Raw genomic sequence first — 21,198 nt, 5'->3', positions numbered from 1 at the left:
GATTGGTAAAGGTGATTACTGTTTTTTTGCTTCCCTCTGGAATATGTAGAGAGTGGGTCGTATGCCCAACTCCCTTGTTCTCTGTAAAGCGCATTGTGTTGCCTCTGGGTATGAAATGCGCTATACAAATAAAGCTTTGATTGATTGATTGATTGACATTTTCTACCTGACAGGATGCAGGATCTATTAATTAAGCACAATATAATGGGTGGTAGGTCATCCTGAGGAGGAAGACCAACTTTTCAGAATGCCTTTAGAGAGCATGGCGCTGTCTGACATCCAGAGGACTGAAGTTGGTCCTGACTATTAAAATGAACCAAATGGCAACGTGGGGTTGTAGATAGATAGGCTAATAATTAAATTACAACCAGACGGAGAACAAGGAGTTTGAGAACAAGGTGCTCATCTAATGTGCCAGATGAGGCTACAGCAATGGGTCAATGAGCAGTATTACTTCTCCCTCTATGGGCATGCGAGCGGTGGTGTCGAATGCCGCAGACGGTGCATTGAGATCCCACGGGTAAGGTTATTACTCCCAAGTTCCCCCACCTGTACTAACACCATTCTCAAAATCCAAAACAAGGTCCTTAAAATCGTTGGTAACTCTATAGTACGTGAAATTACAAAGGAGATCCCATCGTTACCAGTAGTTCAGTATTCCCGTATCATTGATGGTACACAGGACGCAACAGGAGTTGAGCAAGAGTCCTTCCGTCTGCGCTTTGTTAACAAAAACCTGGAGCCCAGAGAGGAATTAATTGGCCTATATCAAGTCATGTCCACTAGGCCTACCGGAGAAAACATAGCTAGTGTAGCTAAAGATCTTCTACTTTGCCTGAATCTCCCACTATCACAACTACGGGGTCAGACGTATGATGGGGCAGCCAATATGTCTGGTAGGATGCAAGGTGTGCAAGCCCATCTCAAAAAAGAGCATCCTCTTGCAGTATGTTCATTGTGGTCCACATCGTGTAAATCTGATTACCCAAGCCATCTGTGTGTCCTCCCAAATAATAAGAGATGCAATGCAGTTGGTGCACAAGTTGGGCTTTTTATACAACCAGTCCGGGAAGTTCAAGACTTCACCTCTGTAACAAAGTCATATCACGCATCTCCAAAAACACTGACGCCTCTCTGGTGGAAAGTGCAAACGCCAGCCATGCGCTCTGTCCTAACCCAATATGAATCTGTGCTCACAGCCACAGAAGAAATGGCTCGATGCACCACAATGGAAATGTCTGCAAAAGCAAGTGGCCTTCATGACAGCTTTCTGAGGGGCAATACCATTCTCAGCATCATTCTGGCAGAATATGTCATGGCAGTCTTGAGGAGTTGAACTGTTCTCTGCAGCAGAGAAGCCAAACAATATCAGGGATGCTAGCAGCTATAGAGCTTGTGACCATCCAGGCTAAAAGATCCGAAGAGCACTTTGACCAGTTGTACTCCAAAGCATGCCTCATGTATGGATGCCTCCAAAACGCTTTACTGGTGCAGCCACACCACATCATCATTCTCCTGCCAAAGCGTACTACAGAATGCAGTACTTAAGTACCTTGGGCAATGTTGTAATGCAGTGCACCGAGCGTTTCAGCCAAGATGGGCTTCAAAGGCTGCAAAGTTTAGAGGACATACTCATCTCTGGAAAGATTGATGTAGTAATTGATGAATACCCAGAGTTGAATGCCATGGCTTTAGAAGTGCAGCTGAAAATGTTCAACGTCAACTACATGTGTATAACTTCCTCAGAGGTAGCAGACATTTTCCATGAAACGATGCCAGAGGTGCGACTTCTTTTCGAGCAAGGTGATGTCCTCTTGAGACTGCTGATGGTTGTTCCTGTCTCCTCTGCAGCGGCAGAGCAAAGTTGCAGTGCCTTGAGACGTCTGAAGACATGGCTGAGAATGACAATGACGCAGACCCGGCTAAACAACCTTGCCATTTGCATCAAGGCTAACTGGATGTGTTGGACAGGAAACAAATCTGTCAGAGCCTAGCTGAGTTACAGGATGCCTCCATGTTTTTGGGTGATTTATGACACCTTACCATCTCCACCATCACAAGCCTCTGCCCAGCCTCTCTCCATCACCAGGCTCTGCCAACCAAACTAGAGATGTTTGTGCTGATGTAATGCAGAGATCTTGGTACAGCAGAAAGTATTGCTGGGATTCAGAAACCGAGAACAATCCTGTAATATGGATGCAACATTCGTAATAATAATAATTCAAGTTGAAGGACTCAGGCTACAGCAAACACTGGCAACCACTTTCGCCTTAATTTTAAAACTGCAGAAATGATTGGATCATTGACTTAATTTATTTTATTTAACCATGGAAAAAGTTATGGAGTCTTAATTCATCAAGAACTTGTGGATTTTGTGTTCTGGTTTGGTGTTGTCATAGAAATTGTTATTCCTCAGCCTTGTCCTTTGTTTTACAGTTTCACTTTACCTCCTTCAACCTTTCACATGCTAAACCCCTGGCTGTGCTCACCTCATTTATAACAGGATGACATCTCCAGGAGGTCGACACACCAGACTTTCAGTCTGGCCTAGTGTAACTTTCCATTGTTCTATTGTCCCTACAAGAAACTTATTCAAGATGTACCACCCTCTCTAATATCACATGTCTGAACTCTCGACCATTGTTGATGATGTCCGCCATTTATTATGATGTGTAGAGATGGGTTAGCCATCCGATCTCTGGAAGCGTCATATCCGTGTATTGCTTGAATATAAGACCGCGCAACACCAGACTGTTTTACTTCTGTGTGATGAACCACTCTGTGATTTATCTGGAAGTCCTTTTGCAATCGTATTGTTTTCTTAATAAATCAGACAACCTTTTTGAGCGAACCTTGGCAAATCCTTTTTTATATTTGATAGCTAGATCAAATGTATTTCCATTACAATTGGCGACGGGACTGTGAGAGGGAGAACTGCCTGTGCCGTTTCCGGTTCGAGTGGATGAATGGGTCGGCAGGTGTGCTGGATCCTTAGTGGGTTTTTGGAAAACCAATCTTCTCTCTTGCGCCAGAGCGCACAATGAGATTATTTCCCCCGTTCTTCCACTGGCTTCCTGAACTCACAGGTACGTTTTGAACAGATCCTAGTTGGATTTTTAGAGGGTTAGGGTTAGAGTGCTATTTGCCTTGTTTTCGGTTCATGTTGTATTCGGTCTGGGTTGTTTGCTAAAAAACCCAGGGTTTTTGTGTGGCGATTGAAGGTGTTGTTTTTAAAGGAGAATGCTAGTTTTTGACAACCTGGACCTTATTTACGGCATATTATAAGACGTTTGACTCACCGAGATAACTTTGGTGTAATTCGGAGGCCTGTAGAAGAAATTTAAAATCCAGCGCGAGCCAAGTATATCCATGTAATGGTGGCGGACGGGGCACTGAGAATGCAGCTTCTAAAAAATCTATTTTCTGCCGTGAAACGGTTGTTTTCATCAATCTGTCTTTATGAATCGCTAGTTGTGCTTACATAGAGCGAGGGCTTGTGGTTTTTCACATAACAGTGGCAGTTTAGGTTTGGTGATATTGCATTGTTTTCTAACTTCGTCCTTGCTTCGCATGCCTGGTTCAGCTCAGAAGAGGTGTAATTTTTGGTCTCGTAATTCATTACCCCCTCGGGGTGGATGGTTAGATGGTTAGTTCCATTGTTAGCACAGGGTGAAACCTGTTGACCGGTCGTGTGGGTTCAACCCCAAAGAGGTGTAATTTCGGACGGGTGATTCATTTACATGGTGGATGTATTGCTTGCCAACTGAAGTTAAGGAGTTAGAGTACTTCTGTGATAACTCTTGAGTTTTTGGTTCGCTGTTCCATTGTTAGCACAGGGCGTAACCCCAACGAATGTAGCTAGGATATAGCAGGGAAGAAACCTGGTAATGCTATAGATTGGACTGCTTTTAAGATTTGGGAGAAAGTAGCACGGGAAGGGTTTTTGAGGTCAGAAAGGAAAGATAAGGAGGCTGTTCAGCAGACTGTGTCTGCCACTTCCCCCGCAGAATCACTCCCCCTCGACTCGTTGCCCAGTACTCACACCACCTGGCCAAGCTATTGTTCCTCCTCCTTCTGCTGCTGCTGTTGGCCCCTCACCTCCCGCCACTATACACCCTCAAATTCCTTCTCTCTCTGCTGTGCCCCATTCCATTATTGCCTCTGCGCCAACCGATCCTTCTTCTTTGCCCCTGCAGGCGCCTCCGCAATACGAATTAAGCACGCCTTTTTCACCTGACCGACCTTTACTTCCATGTCCACACACCTCTCCTCTCCACAATATTGTGTGTTCTATGAGACAGTACACTAAACAAGAAACGCTCTGGAAGGAAGAATTGGCTAGAACTATTTCTGTGGCTAAGTTTAATTTGGAACAACTGCAAATGGCTAGTGATAGTTTGGAGGGGCTGCAAATTCAAGCCCCAATGGTACGCTGCCCAAATCCTATTCCTCGCCCTTCTCAAGAAGATGATGCAGCTGGCTACGAGGCCTGGACTCCCGAGATTAGAGTTTATAGACCGTGGCATTCTGATTAACTGCGTGATGTAGCTAAAACCTTGCCCGATCCGACCAAAGACATTGACTAGTTCGAGAATCTTTTTGAAAGCTTAGTTCGAATGTATGAGCCTCACGCGGAGGAAATCGGCATGATCATGCGACAAGTACTTGGGTTAAAATGGGTGGATGTGAAAGACGCGTTTGATACAACGTTGCCTTTTTCTCATGCCAATTTTGCTGGCCAAAACGCTGCACTGTTGAACAGAATCAAAACCCGCTTCCCTAAGAAAATGGACTGGGACCGTATTACATATTGCAAACAGAAATCCGATGAACAGTTCGAGAGTTTTTGGGAACGGTTAGAGTCAGCCTTCGCCGCACACAGTGGCATGGACACAGCGAATGCCGATTATAAGATTTTGAAACAACAGTTGATGAATAACTCTCTCTCCTCTTCATCCGACATAGTTAGGTTCACGTGCCACACCTTGGAGTCTACTCCTCTCGAGGAAGTTGTTGACCATTTCCGCTATGCGGAGCGTCTTCATGATCACATTGAACAGAGGGATTTGAAGGAAATTAAGATAGGTGCAGCCAAATTACAAGCTGCTCAGTTGAGACAGCTGGAAAATCAAGACGAAGGCGTGGAGTGGAGCCAACAACGACCAAAGGGGCAAAATAGAAGCAATAGAAAACTTGGTAATAAGTACTTCACAAACTGAAAAGGAATGAGGGACACAGAAATGATGACACGTTTTCATTGTGGTGAACCAGATCACTGGATTAAAGACTGTCACAGTTACCGCAAGCTGAAAGAAAGGGAGAATTCCCAGACTTGGGGTTCAGCGCCACCTGCTGGAGTTTCTTTGAACAACCCACAAGGGAGATTTTAACTAGTCAAGATAGGCCCATTTTTAGGTGATACACAGGACAAGACAGATGCAGCTGAGGACGTCAGGTTTGAGCATGACAGTGGGAGAATCGATGATGTTTGTCAATGTCCTAATCTGAATACAGCACCGCCTAACAACCCAAATGTATTTGTTTTTGAATGTTTATGTTAAAGATCTCATGTTTATAGCTTTCAGGTGCACATTCATCGGTTCTGAGTGTGTATTTTTTTCCAGACAACTGTCATTCCTGGACTGATGGATGAATATGCCAAACCTGTTGGAGCCGCAAGTATTGAGTACTCTGAGAGAATGACTGCCAATTAAAGTTGTGTTATATGATGCTGACCTCCAACACCAATTCACCGATTAGACACAGGCCAACCACTTGTTGCATATGCAGTCATAACAGTAGATGGAGTTTTAGAATTAACAATAACCTTTCAGCGCAAGCAGCTGAATTATTCCCTCTGACTGCAAGACTTTGGCTCCCTATGGCAAAACAGTGGATTTCTCATGTCAACTGGGTAAACCTATTGCATAATGTGCTCTATGTTTTTGCCTTCTAGCCTAGCAGTGTGCAAATGCTAAACTCATATTAAAAGCTCTGATCCTGTCTCCATAGGCAACTCGACTGCTGACCTAGCTGAAGAAGCTGCGGCTGCCTCTGCTTCCTTCTGTGTTGTCTATGCTCTGTTTCATCCACAGACCCGGACAGGACTCCTCCATTTCTCTCTAACAAATATTTCTGACTTGCAGGCATCTGTTTCAACTCCTGGAAAAAGGAACTGGAAGAAAGAGTGCTCATTTCATGATCAACATAACTTATACTGCCTCATTCATGCTTTCATTATGTTTTGAAATTAGCACACGGACCAGAGCACAGGACGGGCTCCAGATGATTACTGGGCGACCTATGAAAATGACTAACACCGTTTCCCCAAAGCAGGATCAGTCTCATGCCATATGAAGAGGATATGATAAAATATTGGCTTGCACTTAATAATGTTCTAAAGATATTTTCAACAGAGTGCTGATAACCATTCCTGACATGAGAGAGAGATTCCCTCATCTTAAGCCTTGAGATTGAGTCCTGATCCGCGACCTCAGACGGAAGAGCTGGAACTCGCCCAGATGGCTCGGGCCATACCAGATTCTACTTGCCATGCAGACAGCTGTCAAAGTAGCTGAGAGGACTTCGTGGGTCCATGCGAGCCATTGTCGGCGGGTCCAAGGAGCAGAAGACGGTCCACCAAGGGATCACAATCACCAGGAGGCTGAAGAAGATGCAACCGAACCAGCGATCACAAGGGCCAAAGCAATGGGCCACCACATTGTCTTTTCCTCTGAGCAGGAGCGATTGGATGAGGAGTGACCTTGCCTGTCACTTCCTTCTCATGACTGCTGTTATGGCAATGTGGAGAAGCTCAACCAACAATCGAACATTCAAACAATGAGACATTGAAGCTGCGATCCAGAAGAGGAGTTGCCTTGTTTTTCCCAATGACATTCTATTGTCCACAACAGATGTGAATGACCACTTTGAAAATTATCTTGAAGAAATGTATGGTATTTGTTCATGTTTATAATGTTTTGAAACATGAGCTGATAAATGGTTTTGAAAGTTTAATTCTATTGGGGTTTTCCTCTATTTGAACAAGAGCTTTTTCCCCTTTTCAGAATTTTGACAGTTTTTAGACTAGTAATCATGCCATCTTTTTACCTTGTTTCCGTCAAATTTTGAAGCAAGGATTTTTGGTGCATGGTTGCATGTGGAGAGAAGATAATCTCATTTTGTTAAATGTTAAGGATCACATTTTCAGGCCTTTTTATTGTGCTCCACCTAGTGGAGAAAAGAGATTACTTCCTCTCCACATGTGTAGCATTGAGTTGAGTGTTTACAAATTTGTGTTTGGAATTGTTTTTTGTGTTTATTTTATACTTGATGTTATATCTGTATTTTTATGTGCCTGGTAAGGCAAAAACCGGGGAATTGTCATAGAAATTGTTATTCCTCAGCCTTGTCCTTTGTTTCACAGTTTCACTCTACCTCCTTCAACCTTTCACATGCAAAACCGCTGGCTGTGCTAACCTCATTTATAACAGGTTGACATCTCCAGGAGGTCGACATACCCCAGACTTTCAGTCTGGCCTAGAGTGACATTCCATTGTTGTATTGTCCCTACAATAAACCTATTCAAGATGTACCGCACTTTCTAATATCACGTGTCTGAACTCTCGAGCATTGTTGATGATGTCCGCCATTTATTATGATGTGTAGAGATGGGTTAGCCAATCCGATCTCTGGAAGCGTCATATCCGTATATTGCTTGAATATAAGACTGCGCAACACCAGACTGTTTCACTTCTGTCGGATGAACCACTCTGTGATTTATCTGGAAGTCCTTTTGCAATCGTATTGTTTTCTTAATAAATCAGACTGAACCTTTTTTGAGCGAACCTTGGCAAATCCTTTTTTATATTTGATAGCTCGATCAAATTGTGACCGCCGCTGGTAATTTGGTCCTCAACTAGGCAAAGGTCATTTTTCAGTTTTTAACAGATTATGTAAGTGCAGATTGTAAGCTTTCAAATGAGGTCTCATACATTGAAATCTGAACATAGTTGAAGAAGATATGCTTATTTGAATGCTAGTACTGCCAAATCAACTTAGCTGAGAATTCCTCCTCCAAAGTTCTCCAACATTTTCACACCTCTGACTGCCAGGTAATGGGCGTGAACAATAGCCTGGTAACCGCACCCCCAGCAACTCCCCCACTGGACAATCTGTCATTATCTGTCAGAGTGGCTGTCAACTTGGGGTATTACCTGAGAGTGGCTGCCAAGTGGGGTGCTCTCTCACTGATGACCCCACACTCTTTGAGTCAGTATTAATCTTGTTCTTAACTGCATTCACAACACAATATAAGATGAAGTTCAAATTTAACGTTCTTTATTGTCACATACATGATATAAAGTACAAGCATAAGTAGTAAAGTGTACAAGCATAAGTAGTAAAGTGTACAAAAAAAGGCAACAGTCTAAGTGTTAAAGTGTACAGTCAGTTGTCTGTTTTATAGACAAGGTGCATAGTGTTCATTGTGATCAAGTGTACAACAAAGTAATAACAGTCCCCAGCTCAATACTCAAGGTAATAACAACAGTACTCGGCTCAGTATTCAATAGTCTGACAATGCAGTCTGTGCAGGTGTGGGCAAGTCTGTGCAAGAGAACAAGCAACGCTTCAGTATACAAACAGGAAAAGGCTGTGGCCTTTCTCCTGCAGTGCTGTCCGTCCTGATGATCTGCAGTGAATCTACCAGCGGACAGTCTTGTTCTGAGCTGCTGTGGAGTTTGGCGGGGGACATGTGACGTCTCGTCCCTCATCAGAACAGAACTCTCTGATCTTGTCAAAGAGATACGTCTGTCTGGCCATGTCCAGTCCGGGTGGGGCTTGCACAAGAAGACCTTCTCTGGGGGGCAGGACATCAGGCTTGCGCAGCAGCTGAAACTCGACTGCCGGTGCATCACAGTGTTCTCTGGCCACAACCATGCCAGGTCTCTCAGCATCAAAACTGCAATAGAATAGAAGGAAGAAAGTACATTAAACTATTGCCCACAGTACTGGCACTCCATATAGATAAAATAGTACCAGAATGTGTTGATTAAATAGACTAGCTGGCTAGTTTAGGAACAAAGGTCTAGCTCAGCTAACTAGCATGTTAGCTAACGTTAGCTAGCTAGCCTTTGTTAGTTAGTGCTAGTGCCTTTGTTATGCTAGCTAGACTTAGTCACTTGTTTAGAAAGGAGCTTCTGCTAAACGACTAACGTTAATGTAATGTAAACAGCACAGATAGTATAAAGATCAGCTTACCCCAAAGCAAAGCAGAATGCTTGGCAGTGGTGTGAATCTGGTACGTCGTTTGACGCAACTCTGCGCTTGGTAGCAACTTGCTTTGCTGATACAGTCATCTCTGTATCACAGGTCATCAAGAATAAAACTCCGTGTACGAACGAGTCCTGCACTGCACGAGTTTTAGCTGCTCTTAAAACTCTTGTGTCCTGGATGCCATCCCCGTCTTCTCTTTAGCAAAAGCTTAAGCATCCATGGTTTAACTTGGGACTGAATGTAAACAAAGCCGGCGTGTTGGTGAAGGGTGGGGGGCGGAGAACCCGGAAGCAACAGCCAATGAAACCAAATCATGCTAATCGATCTGCCCGCCCCCAAACCCGACTCGAAATCAGCTAAAAACGATCTTAGTTTGCAGACTAATTATACGTATTTCGTGAACCTAAAACTGTTGTCTGTTATAGTAAGTGGGTTCTTCACAACTTCAACTTTGGTAATACAAAAAAAAAAAAAAAACGAAAAAAAACGTTTTTTGATTTATTTTGCCCCCTAGCGCATTTCGGGGTTTGCCGAGTTGCGGACCAAATCACCAGCCGCTGTCACAATTTATTTCCATTACAGTGTATATGTTACGGTCAATGTGAGAAAACGGGGAATGTGAGCTTTTCACGGTTATTGCGCACATTCCCCAACCTCGCGGGGAATGTAGGAGAAACATGTGCGTTTCTCACATCTCCCGGGTAATGTGCACATTCCCCGACCTTGCGGGAGATGTGAGAAATTCGTTAGTATTTCTCACATCTCCCGCAAGGTCGGGGATTGTGCACATTAACCGGGAAATGCTTACAATTCCCGACCTTGCGGTAAATCTAGCAAAGTCCAACCGTATGCAAAACTTCTGCGCAGCCGGGTGGTGGGAGAGGGCTCGTGCGCTTAGAACGAGAGGCGCTTGACATTTTGCCCATGGTTTTCGAATACATAGCATCAATTGCATTAATAGAAACATTAAATTGGGTCTAATTATACATGTGTTGAAAGTTTAGATGATTAGCCTACAAGCCGCGAGGCTACGCAACACAATAAGCAAAACAATCTCACTGTTTCACTCGTCCCACTCATCTGTTTCACTCGCCCCGCACGGCAGGGACAAGAGAAACAATGCACATCTTCTGTTCTCGGCCGTCTTGAATTGAACTGTTACACCACAGAACGAAACTTACAACTAATAGGTTAGTAAAGGACATGTACAAGTTGTTTGTCATCAAAAAATGTAATCTCCATCTTTATTAATTTCTGTGTAAATCTGATCAAACCAAAAAGTGTTTCATTCGTCCCGGTCCTCCCCTACAGTTAATAACAGTCTGTGGTCTACCTTGAACAGTAATATAGCCTATGCTGCACACAGTGTAAGTAGTATTAGGAGGATAGGCCTACACTGGTGATCAAGTTAACAAACGCAAAAGGAGCATTGCAACAACAGGAAGGTGGGAACCTCCAAAGGAACCCTACACGTTAGCTAGCCGAAAGACAGACGAAAAGACGAAAAATCTCTCACAGGTGTGCGCCAGTAACGTTAGCCCAACTACCGTGAGTGCCTCTTATGGTGCACGCCATCTGAGGCGTCACATAAGCCCTCTCCCACCACCCGGCTGCGCAGAAGTTTTGCATACGGTTGCGCTTTCCTAGATTTACTGCAAGGTCGGGAATTGTAAGCATTTCCCGGTTAATGTGCACAATCTCCGACCGTACGGGAGATGTGAGAAATACTAACCAATTTCTCACATCTCCCGCAAGGTCGGGGAATGTGCACATTACCCGGGAGATGTGAGAAACGCACATGTTTCTCCTACATTCCCCGCGAGGTCGGGGAATGTGCACAATAACCGGGAAAAGCTCACAGTCCCCGTTTTCTCACATTGACCGTAACATATATAATGTGTTCTCTAATAGTTTTATTATGCTAGTTAACTTCCCTGTTACGCCACTAGGTGTCATACATTTGTACGTATGACAGGAAGTGATAACACATCTGTAAGCATGATAGGAATTTCATTGAGTAAGCTAGTTTATCTATGCTCTTCTGCATGTTTTCAGTGTCCACTCCTTAATGATTATTATTAAGAAGTATGTGACTTGTGAAAGTAGATCATCAACTGACCCCAAAACCACACCTTAAGTATATAGTCTATGAAATAGAACAGTTATATAACACAATCAGTGATGCCTGTCACTCTAATCTGACTACTTTTTTCAGTAACGAGTAATCTAATGCGTTAATATTTCCAAACCAGTAATCATATTAAAGTTACTTATCCCCAAGTGACTGTGCGTTACTGCGTTACTACCTCATATAACGTAGAATGCTGTATTTTTTTTTGTTGAAATTTCTGATAGTAAAGTAGATCGTTTTTTTGTGCTTTATTCTGTCTCGGAGAGTGACGTTACAAGTCACGTTTTCAGCACAAGGTTCCAGAAAACACTCACGTGCATCAGCATGCGGTTTCTCAGACAATAGTAAACAACCAGAGAACCGACAAACATGGAGCGAGGTGAAGGATTATATGCGTTCAATAGTTGGAAATATAGCCATTCAGTGGCGATTGCTCCTATAAGCCTGGCTTAGCCATACAAATCCGAATAAAACTTTCAATGAAAGAAGGCACGAAAATCGACTTTCAGACTGTTTTTGACTTAAATGCATCTTGTATTCTGCCATATCGCTTCATTTTCATCCGTGTTTAGCGTTTTGGTAGTGCTCCATCGTCCCCTACAGTCCTCATGAAAATACAGTCCACCTTACGGTCCGTTGACAGCTGTTTTACTAGCTCGTCATTCACTTAACATTGTAGGCCAGGTAAAAGGATTCTGTCTTACGGAAATCAAGATCAAGTGAAAAATCAACCAATCAAACTATCCCACACATGCAAAACCACGAAAAATGTCGCCATGAGTTGATATGTAACCTAATCTGTCATTTGTCAAAATGCTTAAAAGTGGACGTAGGGTAAGCCAGTTCTCGAAGTGCTTACATTGGAATTTCCATTGACATTTTAACATTGGGACAGTTTATGCAATCAAAACTTGTTATGACTGTCCCGTCATTCACATCACCTGTCAATCACGTTACCCACTTTAGCTATCCAGCTACTGGCAGCATCAATGAACATGGAAAACTGAGATCTTGTAGGCCTAATTGTTGAAAGTTGATTCCAAAATGAAGTGGGTTAAACGAGTTTTGGTTACGATATAAGGTCGGTCTTTTGTGATTAATTGCCAGTTGTTATGACTGCGTTTGCTTTGCCTTGATTTAATCAGCACTCGAGAGCATGAACTTTGCTTCGTGGAGCGGTGGGCTAATAGGCCTAGTAGCCTAGTAAGCTAGTAGTAGCCTAAACACTGATTAGTGAAGTAGGGGAGCAGGCTATTGAGTCCTGTGCCCTAAGGGGGTGTATTTTATCGTCCTGTCATTCCTCTTCATGGTGCTTGGTCATTGTTGTCATATAATGGCTCTGTAGTTTATTTAGTGTGTCCCTAAAAGCTTGGTTGTTTCGGCGTAAATATTGCCCTCTTATTCGCTGGCTCTCAAATTATTGACCTTTGTTGATGTGTTAAAAACATCAGTAGCCTAGGCTACTGTAGTTTTCCTGTATGTTTTTACATATAAAAATGCCAATGCTCAGCGCCCTTCTGGTGCCGTGAAACCTCCCATCAGGGCATGCTTTGAAAGCACACCCCCCGGTTCTAGGACCCACCAGACGCCACTGTAGCCATTATTTTGAGTTTGTCTCAAGTAAGGATGATAAGAACATTAATGTTCGCTCTACACTGCGCTGGAAAGAAAATACTGTCCAGCTTCAAGAACACTACCTCAAATCTAAATTAGCATTTGGAAACGCAGCACAGCAATGTCAGGCTGATAGAAAAAGTCCCGCCAGGTGCCAAGAGAGCTGCGGGCGAAGCCTCGGCATCGACTGCAGGAGGTCCCCCGACCAAACAACTAAGCTGGACTTCGGTGGCGGTGCAAAACCAGTAAATGGGGCTGGATTTAAGAAGTTGGTCGGGCGGTATGTTGTGGAGGAAATGCTGCCCATAAACACGGTTGACTCGCCATCTTTCTGTGCCATAATAAACAAGTTCCCTGCTACTACCAATGCTGAGCTGCCTCACAGAACATCTTTTTCTTGCTACTTGGAGAAGGAGTATTTGACTGCAACTGGACAGTATTTCGTTGCCAGCACAGAGTGTACAACGAACATTAATATTCTTGTCGTCCTTAGTTGACACAAACTCAAACTATAAAAAGTAACTAATAAAGTAACTAGTAATCTAACTTAGTTACTTTTAAAACCAAGTAATCACTAAAGTAATGCAATTACTTTTTAAAGGAGTAATCTGTAATCAGTAATCAGATTACTCTTGCAAGGTAACTGGGGCAACACTGAACATAATACAATGGAACTACATGGCAAACAACAGCATTGTTTTGCATTGTTGGTGTCTTTCAAATAAAATACTATTTTTCCAGTCATTCAAGTTTTGTTAAAATATTGTTATATTATTGTATAGTATTGTTATCATGAATCCAATATCGTGAATTGTATCGTGAGATTAGTGTATCGTCACACGCCTACTGCGCTTTGTACCATACTGCACAAAATGATTCTAAAAACGAGTGCAGTAGCCGATGCTCCTCTTCACACCATAAACGTGACTTCAGATTTGTTTGGGGAGTGCACCATTGTTGTGTTACGTGAGCTGTGTATGATACATTTTGAGGGCTAAAAACAAGAGTTGTTGAACAGGAACACAAACCTTAGTGTCTCCAGTTTACAGTGTTGATTCCCCAGTCCAGCAGAGAGAAGCTTCACTCCTGAATCCTGCAGGTCATTGGCACTCAGGTCCAGCTCTCTCAGATCAGAGGAGTTGAGAACTGAGGCCAGAGCTTCACAGCATCGTTGTGAGAGATTGCACTGATTCAGCCTAAATGACACCAGGAGAAAATAAGACAGTGGCTTATGGGTTTCGTATCATGGAAGAATGGAATCTTAAAAGTAGGAAAATAGTTTGCGGTCTTCTCAAATAGTCCAAAAAGTAAGTACTTTCATTAGGTGTTTGAGCCAAATGCATATAAGATGAAATACAGTAGGACCCCACTCATCCGAACTTCAGAGATCCGAACCTCCCGGTCTAACGGACAGGCTTAAATTTTATTTTTTTAGCCTGCTATCTGGTTACTGGTGGGATTTTCATTACAGTACTGTATCCTACTGTGAATAAAAACAGAACTATATGTAGACCTGTATGTAGGCTGTAGCCTACTGTCACGTTTCATTTCTTTGTTACTCTAATGTCGAGCATAAAACGCAAACGAGTCTGCTGAGCGAGAGCTGCATTCCTTGGTAGCCAGAAAGCGCGTCAGCAACCTGAAACAGCATCGAGTCATTTTTCGTTCCCAGTTAATGGACTTCAGGAACACAGACGTGTTGTGAGCATGTAGATTAGCCTACTAAACCTACTGTATTTGTTAAATAATAGCCTACAGCCTAGGCCACGTTAGCCTACATCGGTTGTTTTAGAGACTTTCTTTTAGGCTACAATAGCCTAAGACACGACAACTTGTCTGTCATTTCATTTATATATTTCTTGATTATAATTTGCTCTAATTGTTCTGTTGGGTTGTTTTTAGGCTATACCATTTTGTTCTACGAATACAGTAGCCTATCGATGCAGCGTACGCCTCATTTGAGAATAAAGTACTGTATTTGATCAAAGCACGCACTCAATTGGAAATTCAGTTATTTTATTAAAGGCTACTGTAGGTCTGTTATAGGCTAGGCTATATGAGTTTAGTTGGCTATTTGATTGCAATTTTGATGCATTTTCACAAGTAATTACGGTTATTTATCGGTCTATAATGAGTCTAAATGGAACAAGTATACCACTTATTGAATTTGGTGCATTTGAACATAAGTTTCAGTCATCCGGACATTTCAGAGATACAAACGACCTTCGGTCCCGTTGGGTTCGGATAATTGGAGTCCTACTGTATAGAAGATGCTTGCACACTGCTACAAAATGTAGAAAATGTCCAGACTGAGGTTTAGGAATGCAAAACATTCACAATCATGGAAAATGTGTGCTACCAAACCCACTCTACACTCTTTGGCAGCACATGTTTTGTATAGCACTATGGATTAGAATCTAGTATTGAGAATTGAGTTTTAGAAATGGCGGAAAGAGTGAATATTTTGCTTCGAAAAACAAAATGTACTTACAGAGCACATCTGGTGGTTTTAACCACTGGCAGCAGCCTCAGAAGACCTTCCTCTGATCTATAGTATTTCTTCAGGTCAAACACATCTAACACTTCGTTTGAGGTCAGCAACACAAAAGCCAGAGCTGACCAATGTGCCGGTGAGAGGTCTTTCCTGGAGAGCCTTTCTGAGCTCAGGTACTGTTGGATCTCCTTCACGAGCGAATGGTCATTCAGTTCATTCAGACAGTGGAACAGATTGATGCATCTCTCTGGAGAGTGGTTCTCCCTGATCTTGTTCTTGATGTACCGGATTGTTTCCTCATTGCTCTGTGGGCTGCTTCTTGTCTGTTTCAGTAGGCCTCCTAAGCGGGTCTGATTGGACTCCAGTGAGAGGCCCAGGAGGAAGCGGAGGAACAGGTCCAGGTGTCCGCTCTCACTCTCTAAGGCCTTGTCCACAGCATTCTTGTAGAATGTGATGACGGGATGAGATTTGAAAACGCTCTCCATTTTTCTCTTGATTGAGGGCAGGCTAAAGGCTAATGGTTTTGCCATTAGATCTTCATTGTCATTGTTGAATGACAGAAACACATGCAGAGCAGCAAAAAGCTCCTGGATGGTCAGGTGGACAAAGCAGTACACCTTTTTCTCATACAACCCTTCAATCTTTGAGAACATTTCAGTGCACACTCCTGACCAGTTAGCGGCTCCTCTGACATCAATGTCACACTCTTCCAGGTCTTTCTCATAGAAAATCAGGTTGCCTTTTTCAAGCTGTTGAAAGGCCAGTTTTCCCAGCGATTCGACCATCTTAATATTCTCTGTATCCCAGGCTGGATCTGTCACTTCTTTCTCATGATACTTCACATTCTTCTTCGTCAGTTGCACAACCAGGAACTGGGTGTACATTTGAGTCAGAGTAATGGGCATCACATCTCCACTTATCTCCTCAAGAACTGATGCAATGATCCAACAACATATTGGAACATGGCACATGATGAAGAGGCTCCTTGATGCCTTGATGTGTTCGATGATTCTGCTGGCTTGATCATCGCATCTGTTCCTGAAGTACTGCACCTTCTGTTCATCATTGAACCCTCGTATCTCTGTCACCAAATCAAGGCAGTCATCAGAGATCTTATTGGCAGCTACAGGTCGGGAGGTTATCCAGAGCAGAGCATTGGGAAGCAGGTTCTTGGTGATGAGGTTTGTGAGCAGCACATCTATTGAGGTTGACTCTGTGACATCTGTACACTCCTTGTACTTCTGGTAGTTCAGGTTCATCCGGAACTCATCAAGACCATCCAAGACAAACAAAACTCTGAATTCTCCCTTGGCAGGTTTTGGCTCGTTTGTCAGAATCTTCTGAATCATTTTCTCCTCAATTTCATTGCAGCATTTATGAACTACATTGATCAAGTTGAGCTTCTCCTGGTCCAACAAATTCAGTTTCCGAAACGGGAGTTCGAAAATGAAGTCGATGTCTCCATTAGCCTTTCCTTCAGCCCAGTCTAGAATGAACTTCCACACAGAGACTGTTTTGCCAATGCCAGCTATTCCCTTTGTCAACACAGTTCTGATGTCTTCTGCCGATGCATGTCGAAAGATGTCATTGCATTTGATTGGCTCCTCTGGTCTTGCTGATTTCCTGGCTGCTGTCTCAATCTGTCTCACCTCATGTTCTTTATTCACGTCTCCCCTCCCAGCCTCTGTGAGGTAGAGCTCTGTGTAGATCTTGTTCAGAAGGGTTTTCTTGCCATGTTGTGTCATCCCTTCGAATATATTCTGATACTTTGATTTGAGTCGTGATCGATGTTTGCTGTTGTATTCATATTCACCTGATGGACGTAACAATTCATGATAACTAAATTGTTTAATCAAGCTCAAGGGAATCATTAGAATCCAATTGTCTTTGACATTATGAAAGGACATTAACATGTAACTCTTTCATACTGTAAGAACAAATCATTTATTGATAAATAATGTTATGAATTAAGAAATGTTAAATCTGGTTCAGGCTCTACCTTCAAGACAAAGTTAAAACTCATAGTCATAGTATTTTTACCTGTATACAAAACAAACATTCTTAGAAATAATCATGTTCTGTCTTTTCATCAATCTCTACTCTCTCATGTATGAAAGTCAGATTATTTACCATCCTCTGGGAGGACAGGAGGGGTGGAGGACTTCACTGTGTAATCTCTCATGTTCTACATTCTGTGGAGTGGTGAGTGATGGTTATGGTGGATTACCTGTGGTTGGTGGGCCTGGTTGTCCTGCTGAGGGTTGGAATGAGGTTGGTTGCGGATCACTACTAGATACTGGACCTGGGCAAAGTGAGACAAAGAAAACATGTTTAGTGTATTTTTCTATCTTTCACATTCACATTTGAATATATTCAAATAACCATGTTTCTCCTTGACATTTGAGTGTAAACAGGCAATTTAAATGGAATCTTCCCTGCATGTGAATAAAATATGATCGTAGCAAAGAAATGTCATTTTGATTATGTGTTGGATTGCAGTGTGTAGTATATAGCCTTTACTATTTGCATTGGAACATGCAATTTGATTATGTATTATGCAACTTTTGAGTGTGAGCAATGTATGAGTTTAAAATGTTATACTTGGGTATAACAGTGCTATGGTACAGTACATTGAATTGCATGTTCTATTTTATATAAATTAGTCATTATTGAGTTGAGAATCACAAGGTTACATTAATTATGTTGATGCAGACACATTTTTAAGATAGCAGCTAAGTAATTCTGGACCTAGTTCCTACTGCCTGATTCCTCCCTGAAAGGATGCTGGTGCTCCCTGTAGAAACATCCCATAGAGAAGCACACAGCTGATATACAGTGGAGGGTTATGGAACAGGATGGAATACAGCTGTTCTACTGCCTGTCTAAGTTGGCACTGTGTTCTGTTGAAACCATTTCATGTATGAGGAAATGCTGTTCTTTTTACTCCTCACTCCCTACAATACACAATCATTAAAATGTACAAGGCATATTGTAATCTGCAATCTGAAGACCACGGTGACCCTCCCACTACTGCCCACCTACAACACAGGCAAGACACCACACAAACACTCTGACATAAGGAGTGGGAGGGTCATCATGAAGTAAACATTAAAAAAAAAGACCTTGCCCTACTTGTGAACCAAATCACCAGCTGCTGTTAGATTTGCATTTACAAAAGGCACTCTGGTAACAGGACCATCTCTACACTATGTACCTAAATAAACATTAGGTTCTTCATTCTACTGTATAATGTTTAGAGAGGAACTTACCCAAGTCAGCGACTAGATTAGGTTCTTGGTCCAGCAGAGTCCTATAGAAGGCTGACTTCACCTTTGACCCTCCTGCTCTTAAGGCCTCGTAGAGCAACCTCATCTGTCCCTGGTGTGTTCCGTTGGCCTCAATTTCACTGTACAACTCCCCATTAATCATGTTCTCCTGAAGTAGGTAATCTGCTATGGGCATCACTGTGGTAACCCTCTGGATGAGCGCTGCCATGTGCCTATCTACAAATCCAGCTTCTGTAATAGAGTCAGAAATGGTATCAAGTCAATATGAAATAAACTATCTTTGGGGCTGCTGAATAATAGATCTAAGCAGGAATGTGGCATATTCAACTGATAAACATAGAACAGTTTAACTCACTTCAGTTATGTTTTTTGTGTAATTTGTATACAATAAATGTTTATATCTTGAATTGTTTTTAACACTTGGTAGCCGTAGACCGAGGTCTGCATTCTTCTTAACACAAGATAGCCTTATGTGGTCTCATGAGGCCTATCTTCATCTGGTACATCAGAAAGCCTATTTGCATACCATCACAGTGGACTTCTACTTGTTAAATATCCAATTCAATTCAATTCCTATTCAATATAAATTACAATATATATATTATATTAGCAATAGGGATGGGATGGTTTGAAATTTTCATATCACAGTTATAGTGACCAAAATTATCACGATTAGGGATGGGTCTCGTTAATTTTTATCGATACTGATACCATTATTGAGATTGCTTAACGATTCGAGTCTTTATCTATCCCACTATCGATACCCTACTTTTCTACTATTTGATGGAAAGACAAGACAACTATAAATTCTTAAAAGAACTGAATTGGTATTGTTAATTTGTGACACTACTAATAATACTACTACTACAGGGCATAACGTGAAAAGACAAAACATAAATTATACTGCATATAAATTAAATAAAGTAGCCTATAGGCTATGCTTTACATAACAACATAACAAGCTTTAGCAAGCCGATGACAGAGGGAATCTAGCTAGCAAAGAAGACATCTAGCACTAGATTTAAGGCCTGTCAATGTCAACTTACAGGACTTATTGAGGTGCGCACAGCATGCATACCTGGCCGGGGTGGTAATAGAGGACGAGGGAGTTGATCTGTCTCGCACGTCCCAATTATAATCTGATGGGCAGCATTTAAGTTCTTTAGCATAGACGTTGTATTTTCCCCCTTGCAGGAAAATATCTTAGAGCACAGGTTGCATTTCGCCTCCTCCTTTTCTTTCACTTTTGTGAAATGTAACCACGCCTTAGATCGCTTTGTGCGCTCAGCCATTCTCTCCGCCAAAATACATCTCACTTTTGGCCATGCCGCTAGTGTTGTTGTTTTCGCCTGAAGTCGAAACTCCGCCTACGCGCTTCTACCTGCTACCTGTGTGGCTTTTCCTCGGAAATTGAACGGGGATGAGGGTCAGAAAGCATTTAGCATGTTTTTCAAAGTCAGACAGCATTTAGTATGATTTTTCAGTGACGTAGTCATGCACGGTTATCTTTTTTTAAATATTGTTTTTATGCATGGTTATCTTGATAAATGAAAATTTTACCGGTTGTACTGTTTTCACCGCAGTTCACCGTGACACCGGTAACCGTCCCATCCCTAATTAGCAGTATAGTGTGATTTATTCCAGTCTCTCTTACAGTCTCTCTCTATAGCATTCACTTGAAAGTGAACTGGGCCATATTACAACCAGTTAGTGCCTGTTGACATTACAACCAGTTTAGTGATTGGGCACCAATGCTTTAATAACATGACAGTACCTGCAGTTTCATCATTGTTGGTGAGGGTGAGATGGCCTGAAGCAGCCTGAGGGTGAAGAGAGGAAGTGTCTCTCTCCATTTCTTTAACTAAGAGAGAAAGGACGAGACAAAGAAAAACACCAGATCAATGTATCTTCCTATCTTTTACATTAGCATTGGAATATTAAATGGTATGATAAATTGAATGGAATAGTCCACTCTTCTGTTCCTTGTTGTTGTGAAGACAATACCGGCTAGTTACATATCGCTCCGCATATTTACAGAGAGTCAAATAGGTCTGAACAAATCAAAATGATGGTATAAGAACTCAAACGAGCCCCCGATGTACTGTCCTCATATTTGATTTGGGTGCACTGTGGAGCTTTTAGGTCGAGCATTAGCCTGGTACGACCATCCCGTTCTCACAAGCTCACATTCTGTTTCACTAATGCAGAACGGTCTGGCCTTCGCCTCCCCCAGAGCGATTATGCCAAAATCCAGACCATACCGGGCCAATCAGGGACTGCGTTTTAACTGCTGTTCCGTACCACAGTGGAAAGCAGCCCCTGATTCTTTTGTGTACTTGGTGACTTAAAATACAGGCTGCCGTCGGCTGCTGCTCGCTAAACAAACATGGCGGCTC

General features: G+C 42.5%; 1 protein-coding gene across 1 annotated transcript in view; it reads right to left on the bottom strand.

Moving 5' to 3' along the window:
• LOC311329213 (NLR family CARD domain-containing protein 3-like) overlaps positions 1–19,010 on the bottom strand; it is a gene marked incomplete at both ends in the record, with an annotated part of 51,692 nt that extends 32,682 nt beyond the window's left edge. Inside the window, 3 exons of the mRNA XM_084463088.1 lie at positions 14,050–14,217; positions 15,513–17,328; positions 18,785–19,010. Coding sequence (XP_084319214.1) covers positions 14,050–14,217; positions 15,513–17,328; positions 18,785–19,010 — 2,210 coding nt within the window. The remainder of the gene's footprint in view (positions 1–14,049; positions 14,218–15,512; positions 17,329–18,784) is intronic.
• Between the last annotated feature and the right edge of the window lie 2,188 nt (positions 19,011–21,198).

Source organism: Borostomias antarcticus, assembly GCF_949987555.1.
Source record: "Borostomias antarcticus genome assembly, contig: scaffold_160, whole genome shotgun sequence".
NCBI lineage: Eukaryota > Metazoa > Chordata > Actinopteri > Stomiiformes > Stomiidae > Borostomias > Borostomias antarcticus.
The sequence above is the reverse complement of the archived record's forward strand: the minus strand, read 5'-3'. Positions and strand labels throughout refer to the sequence as shown.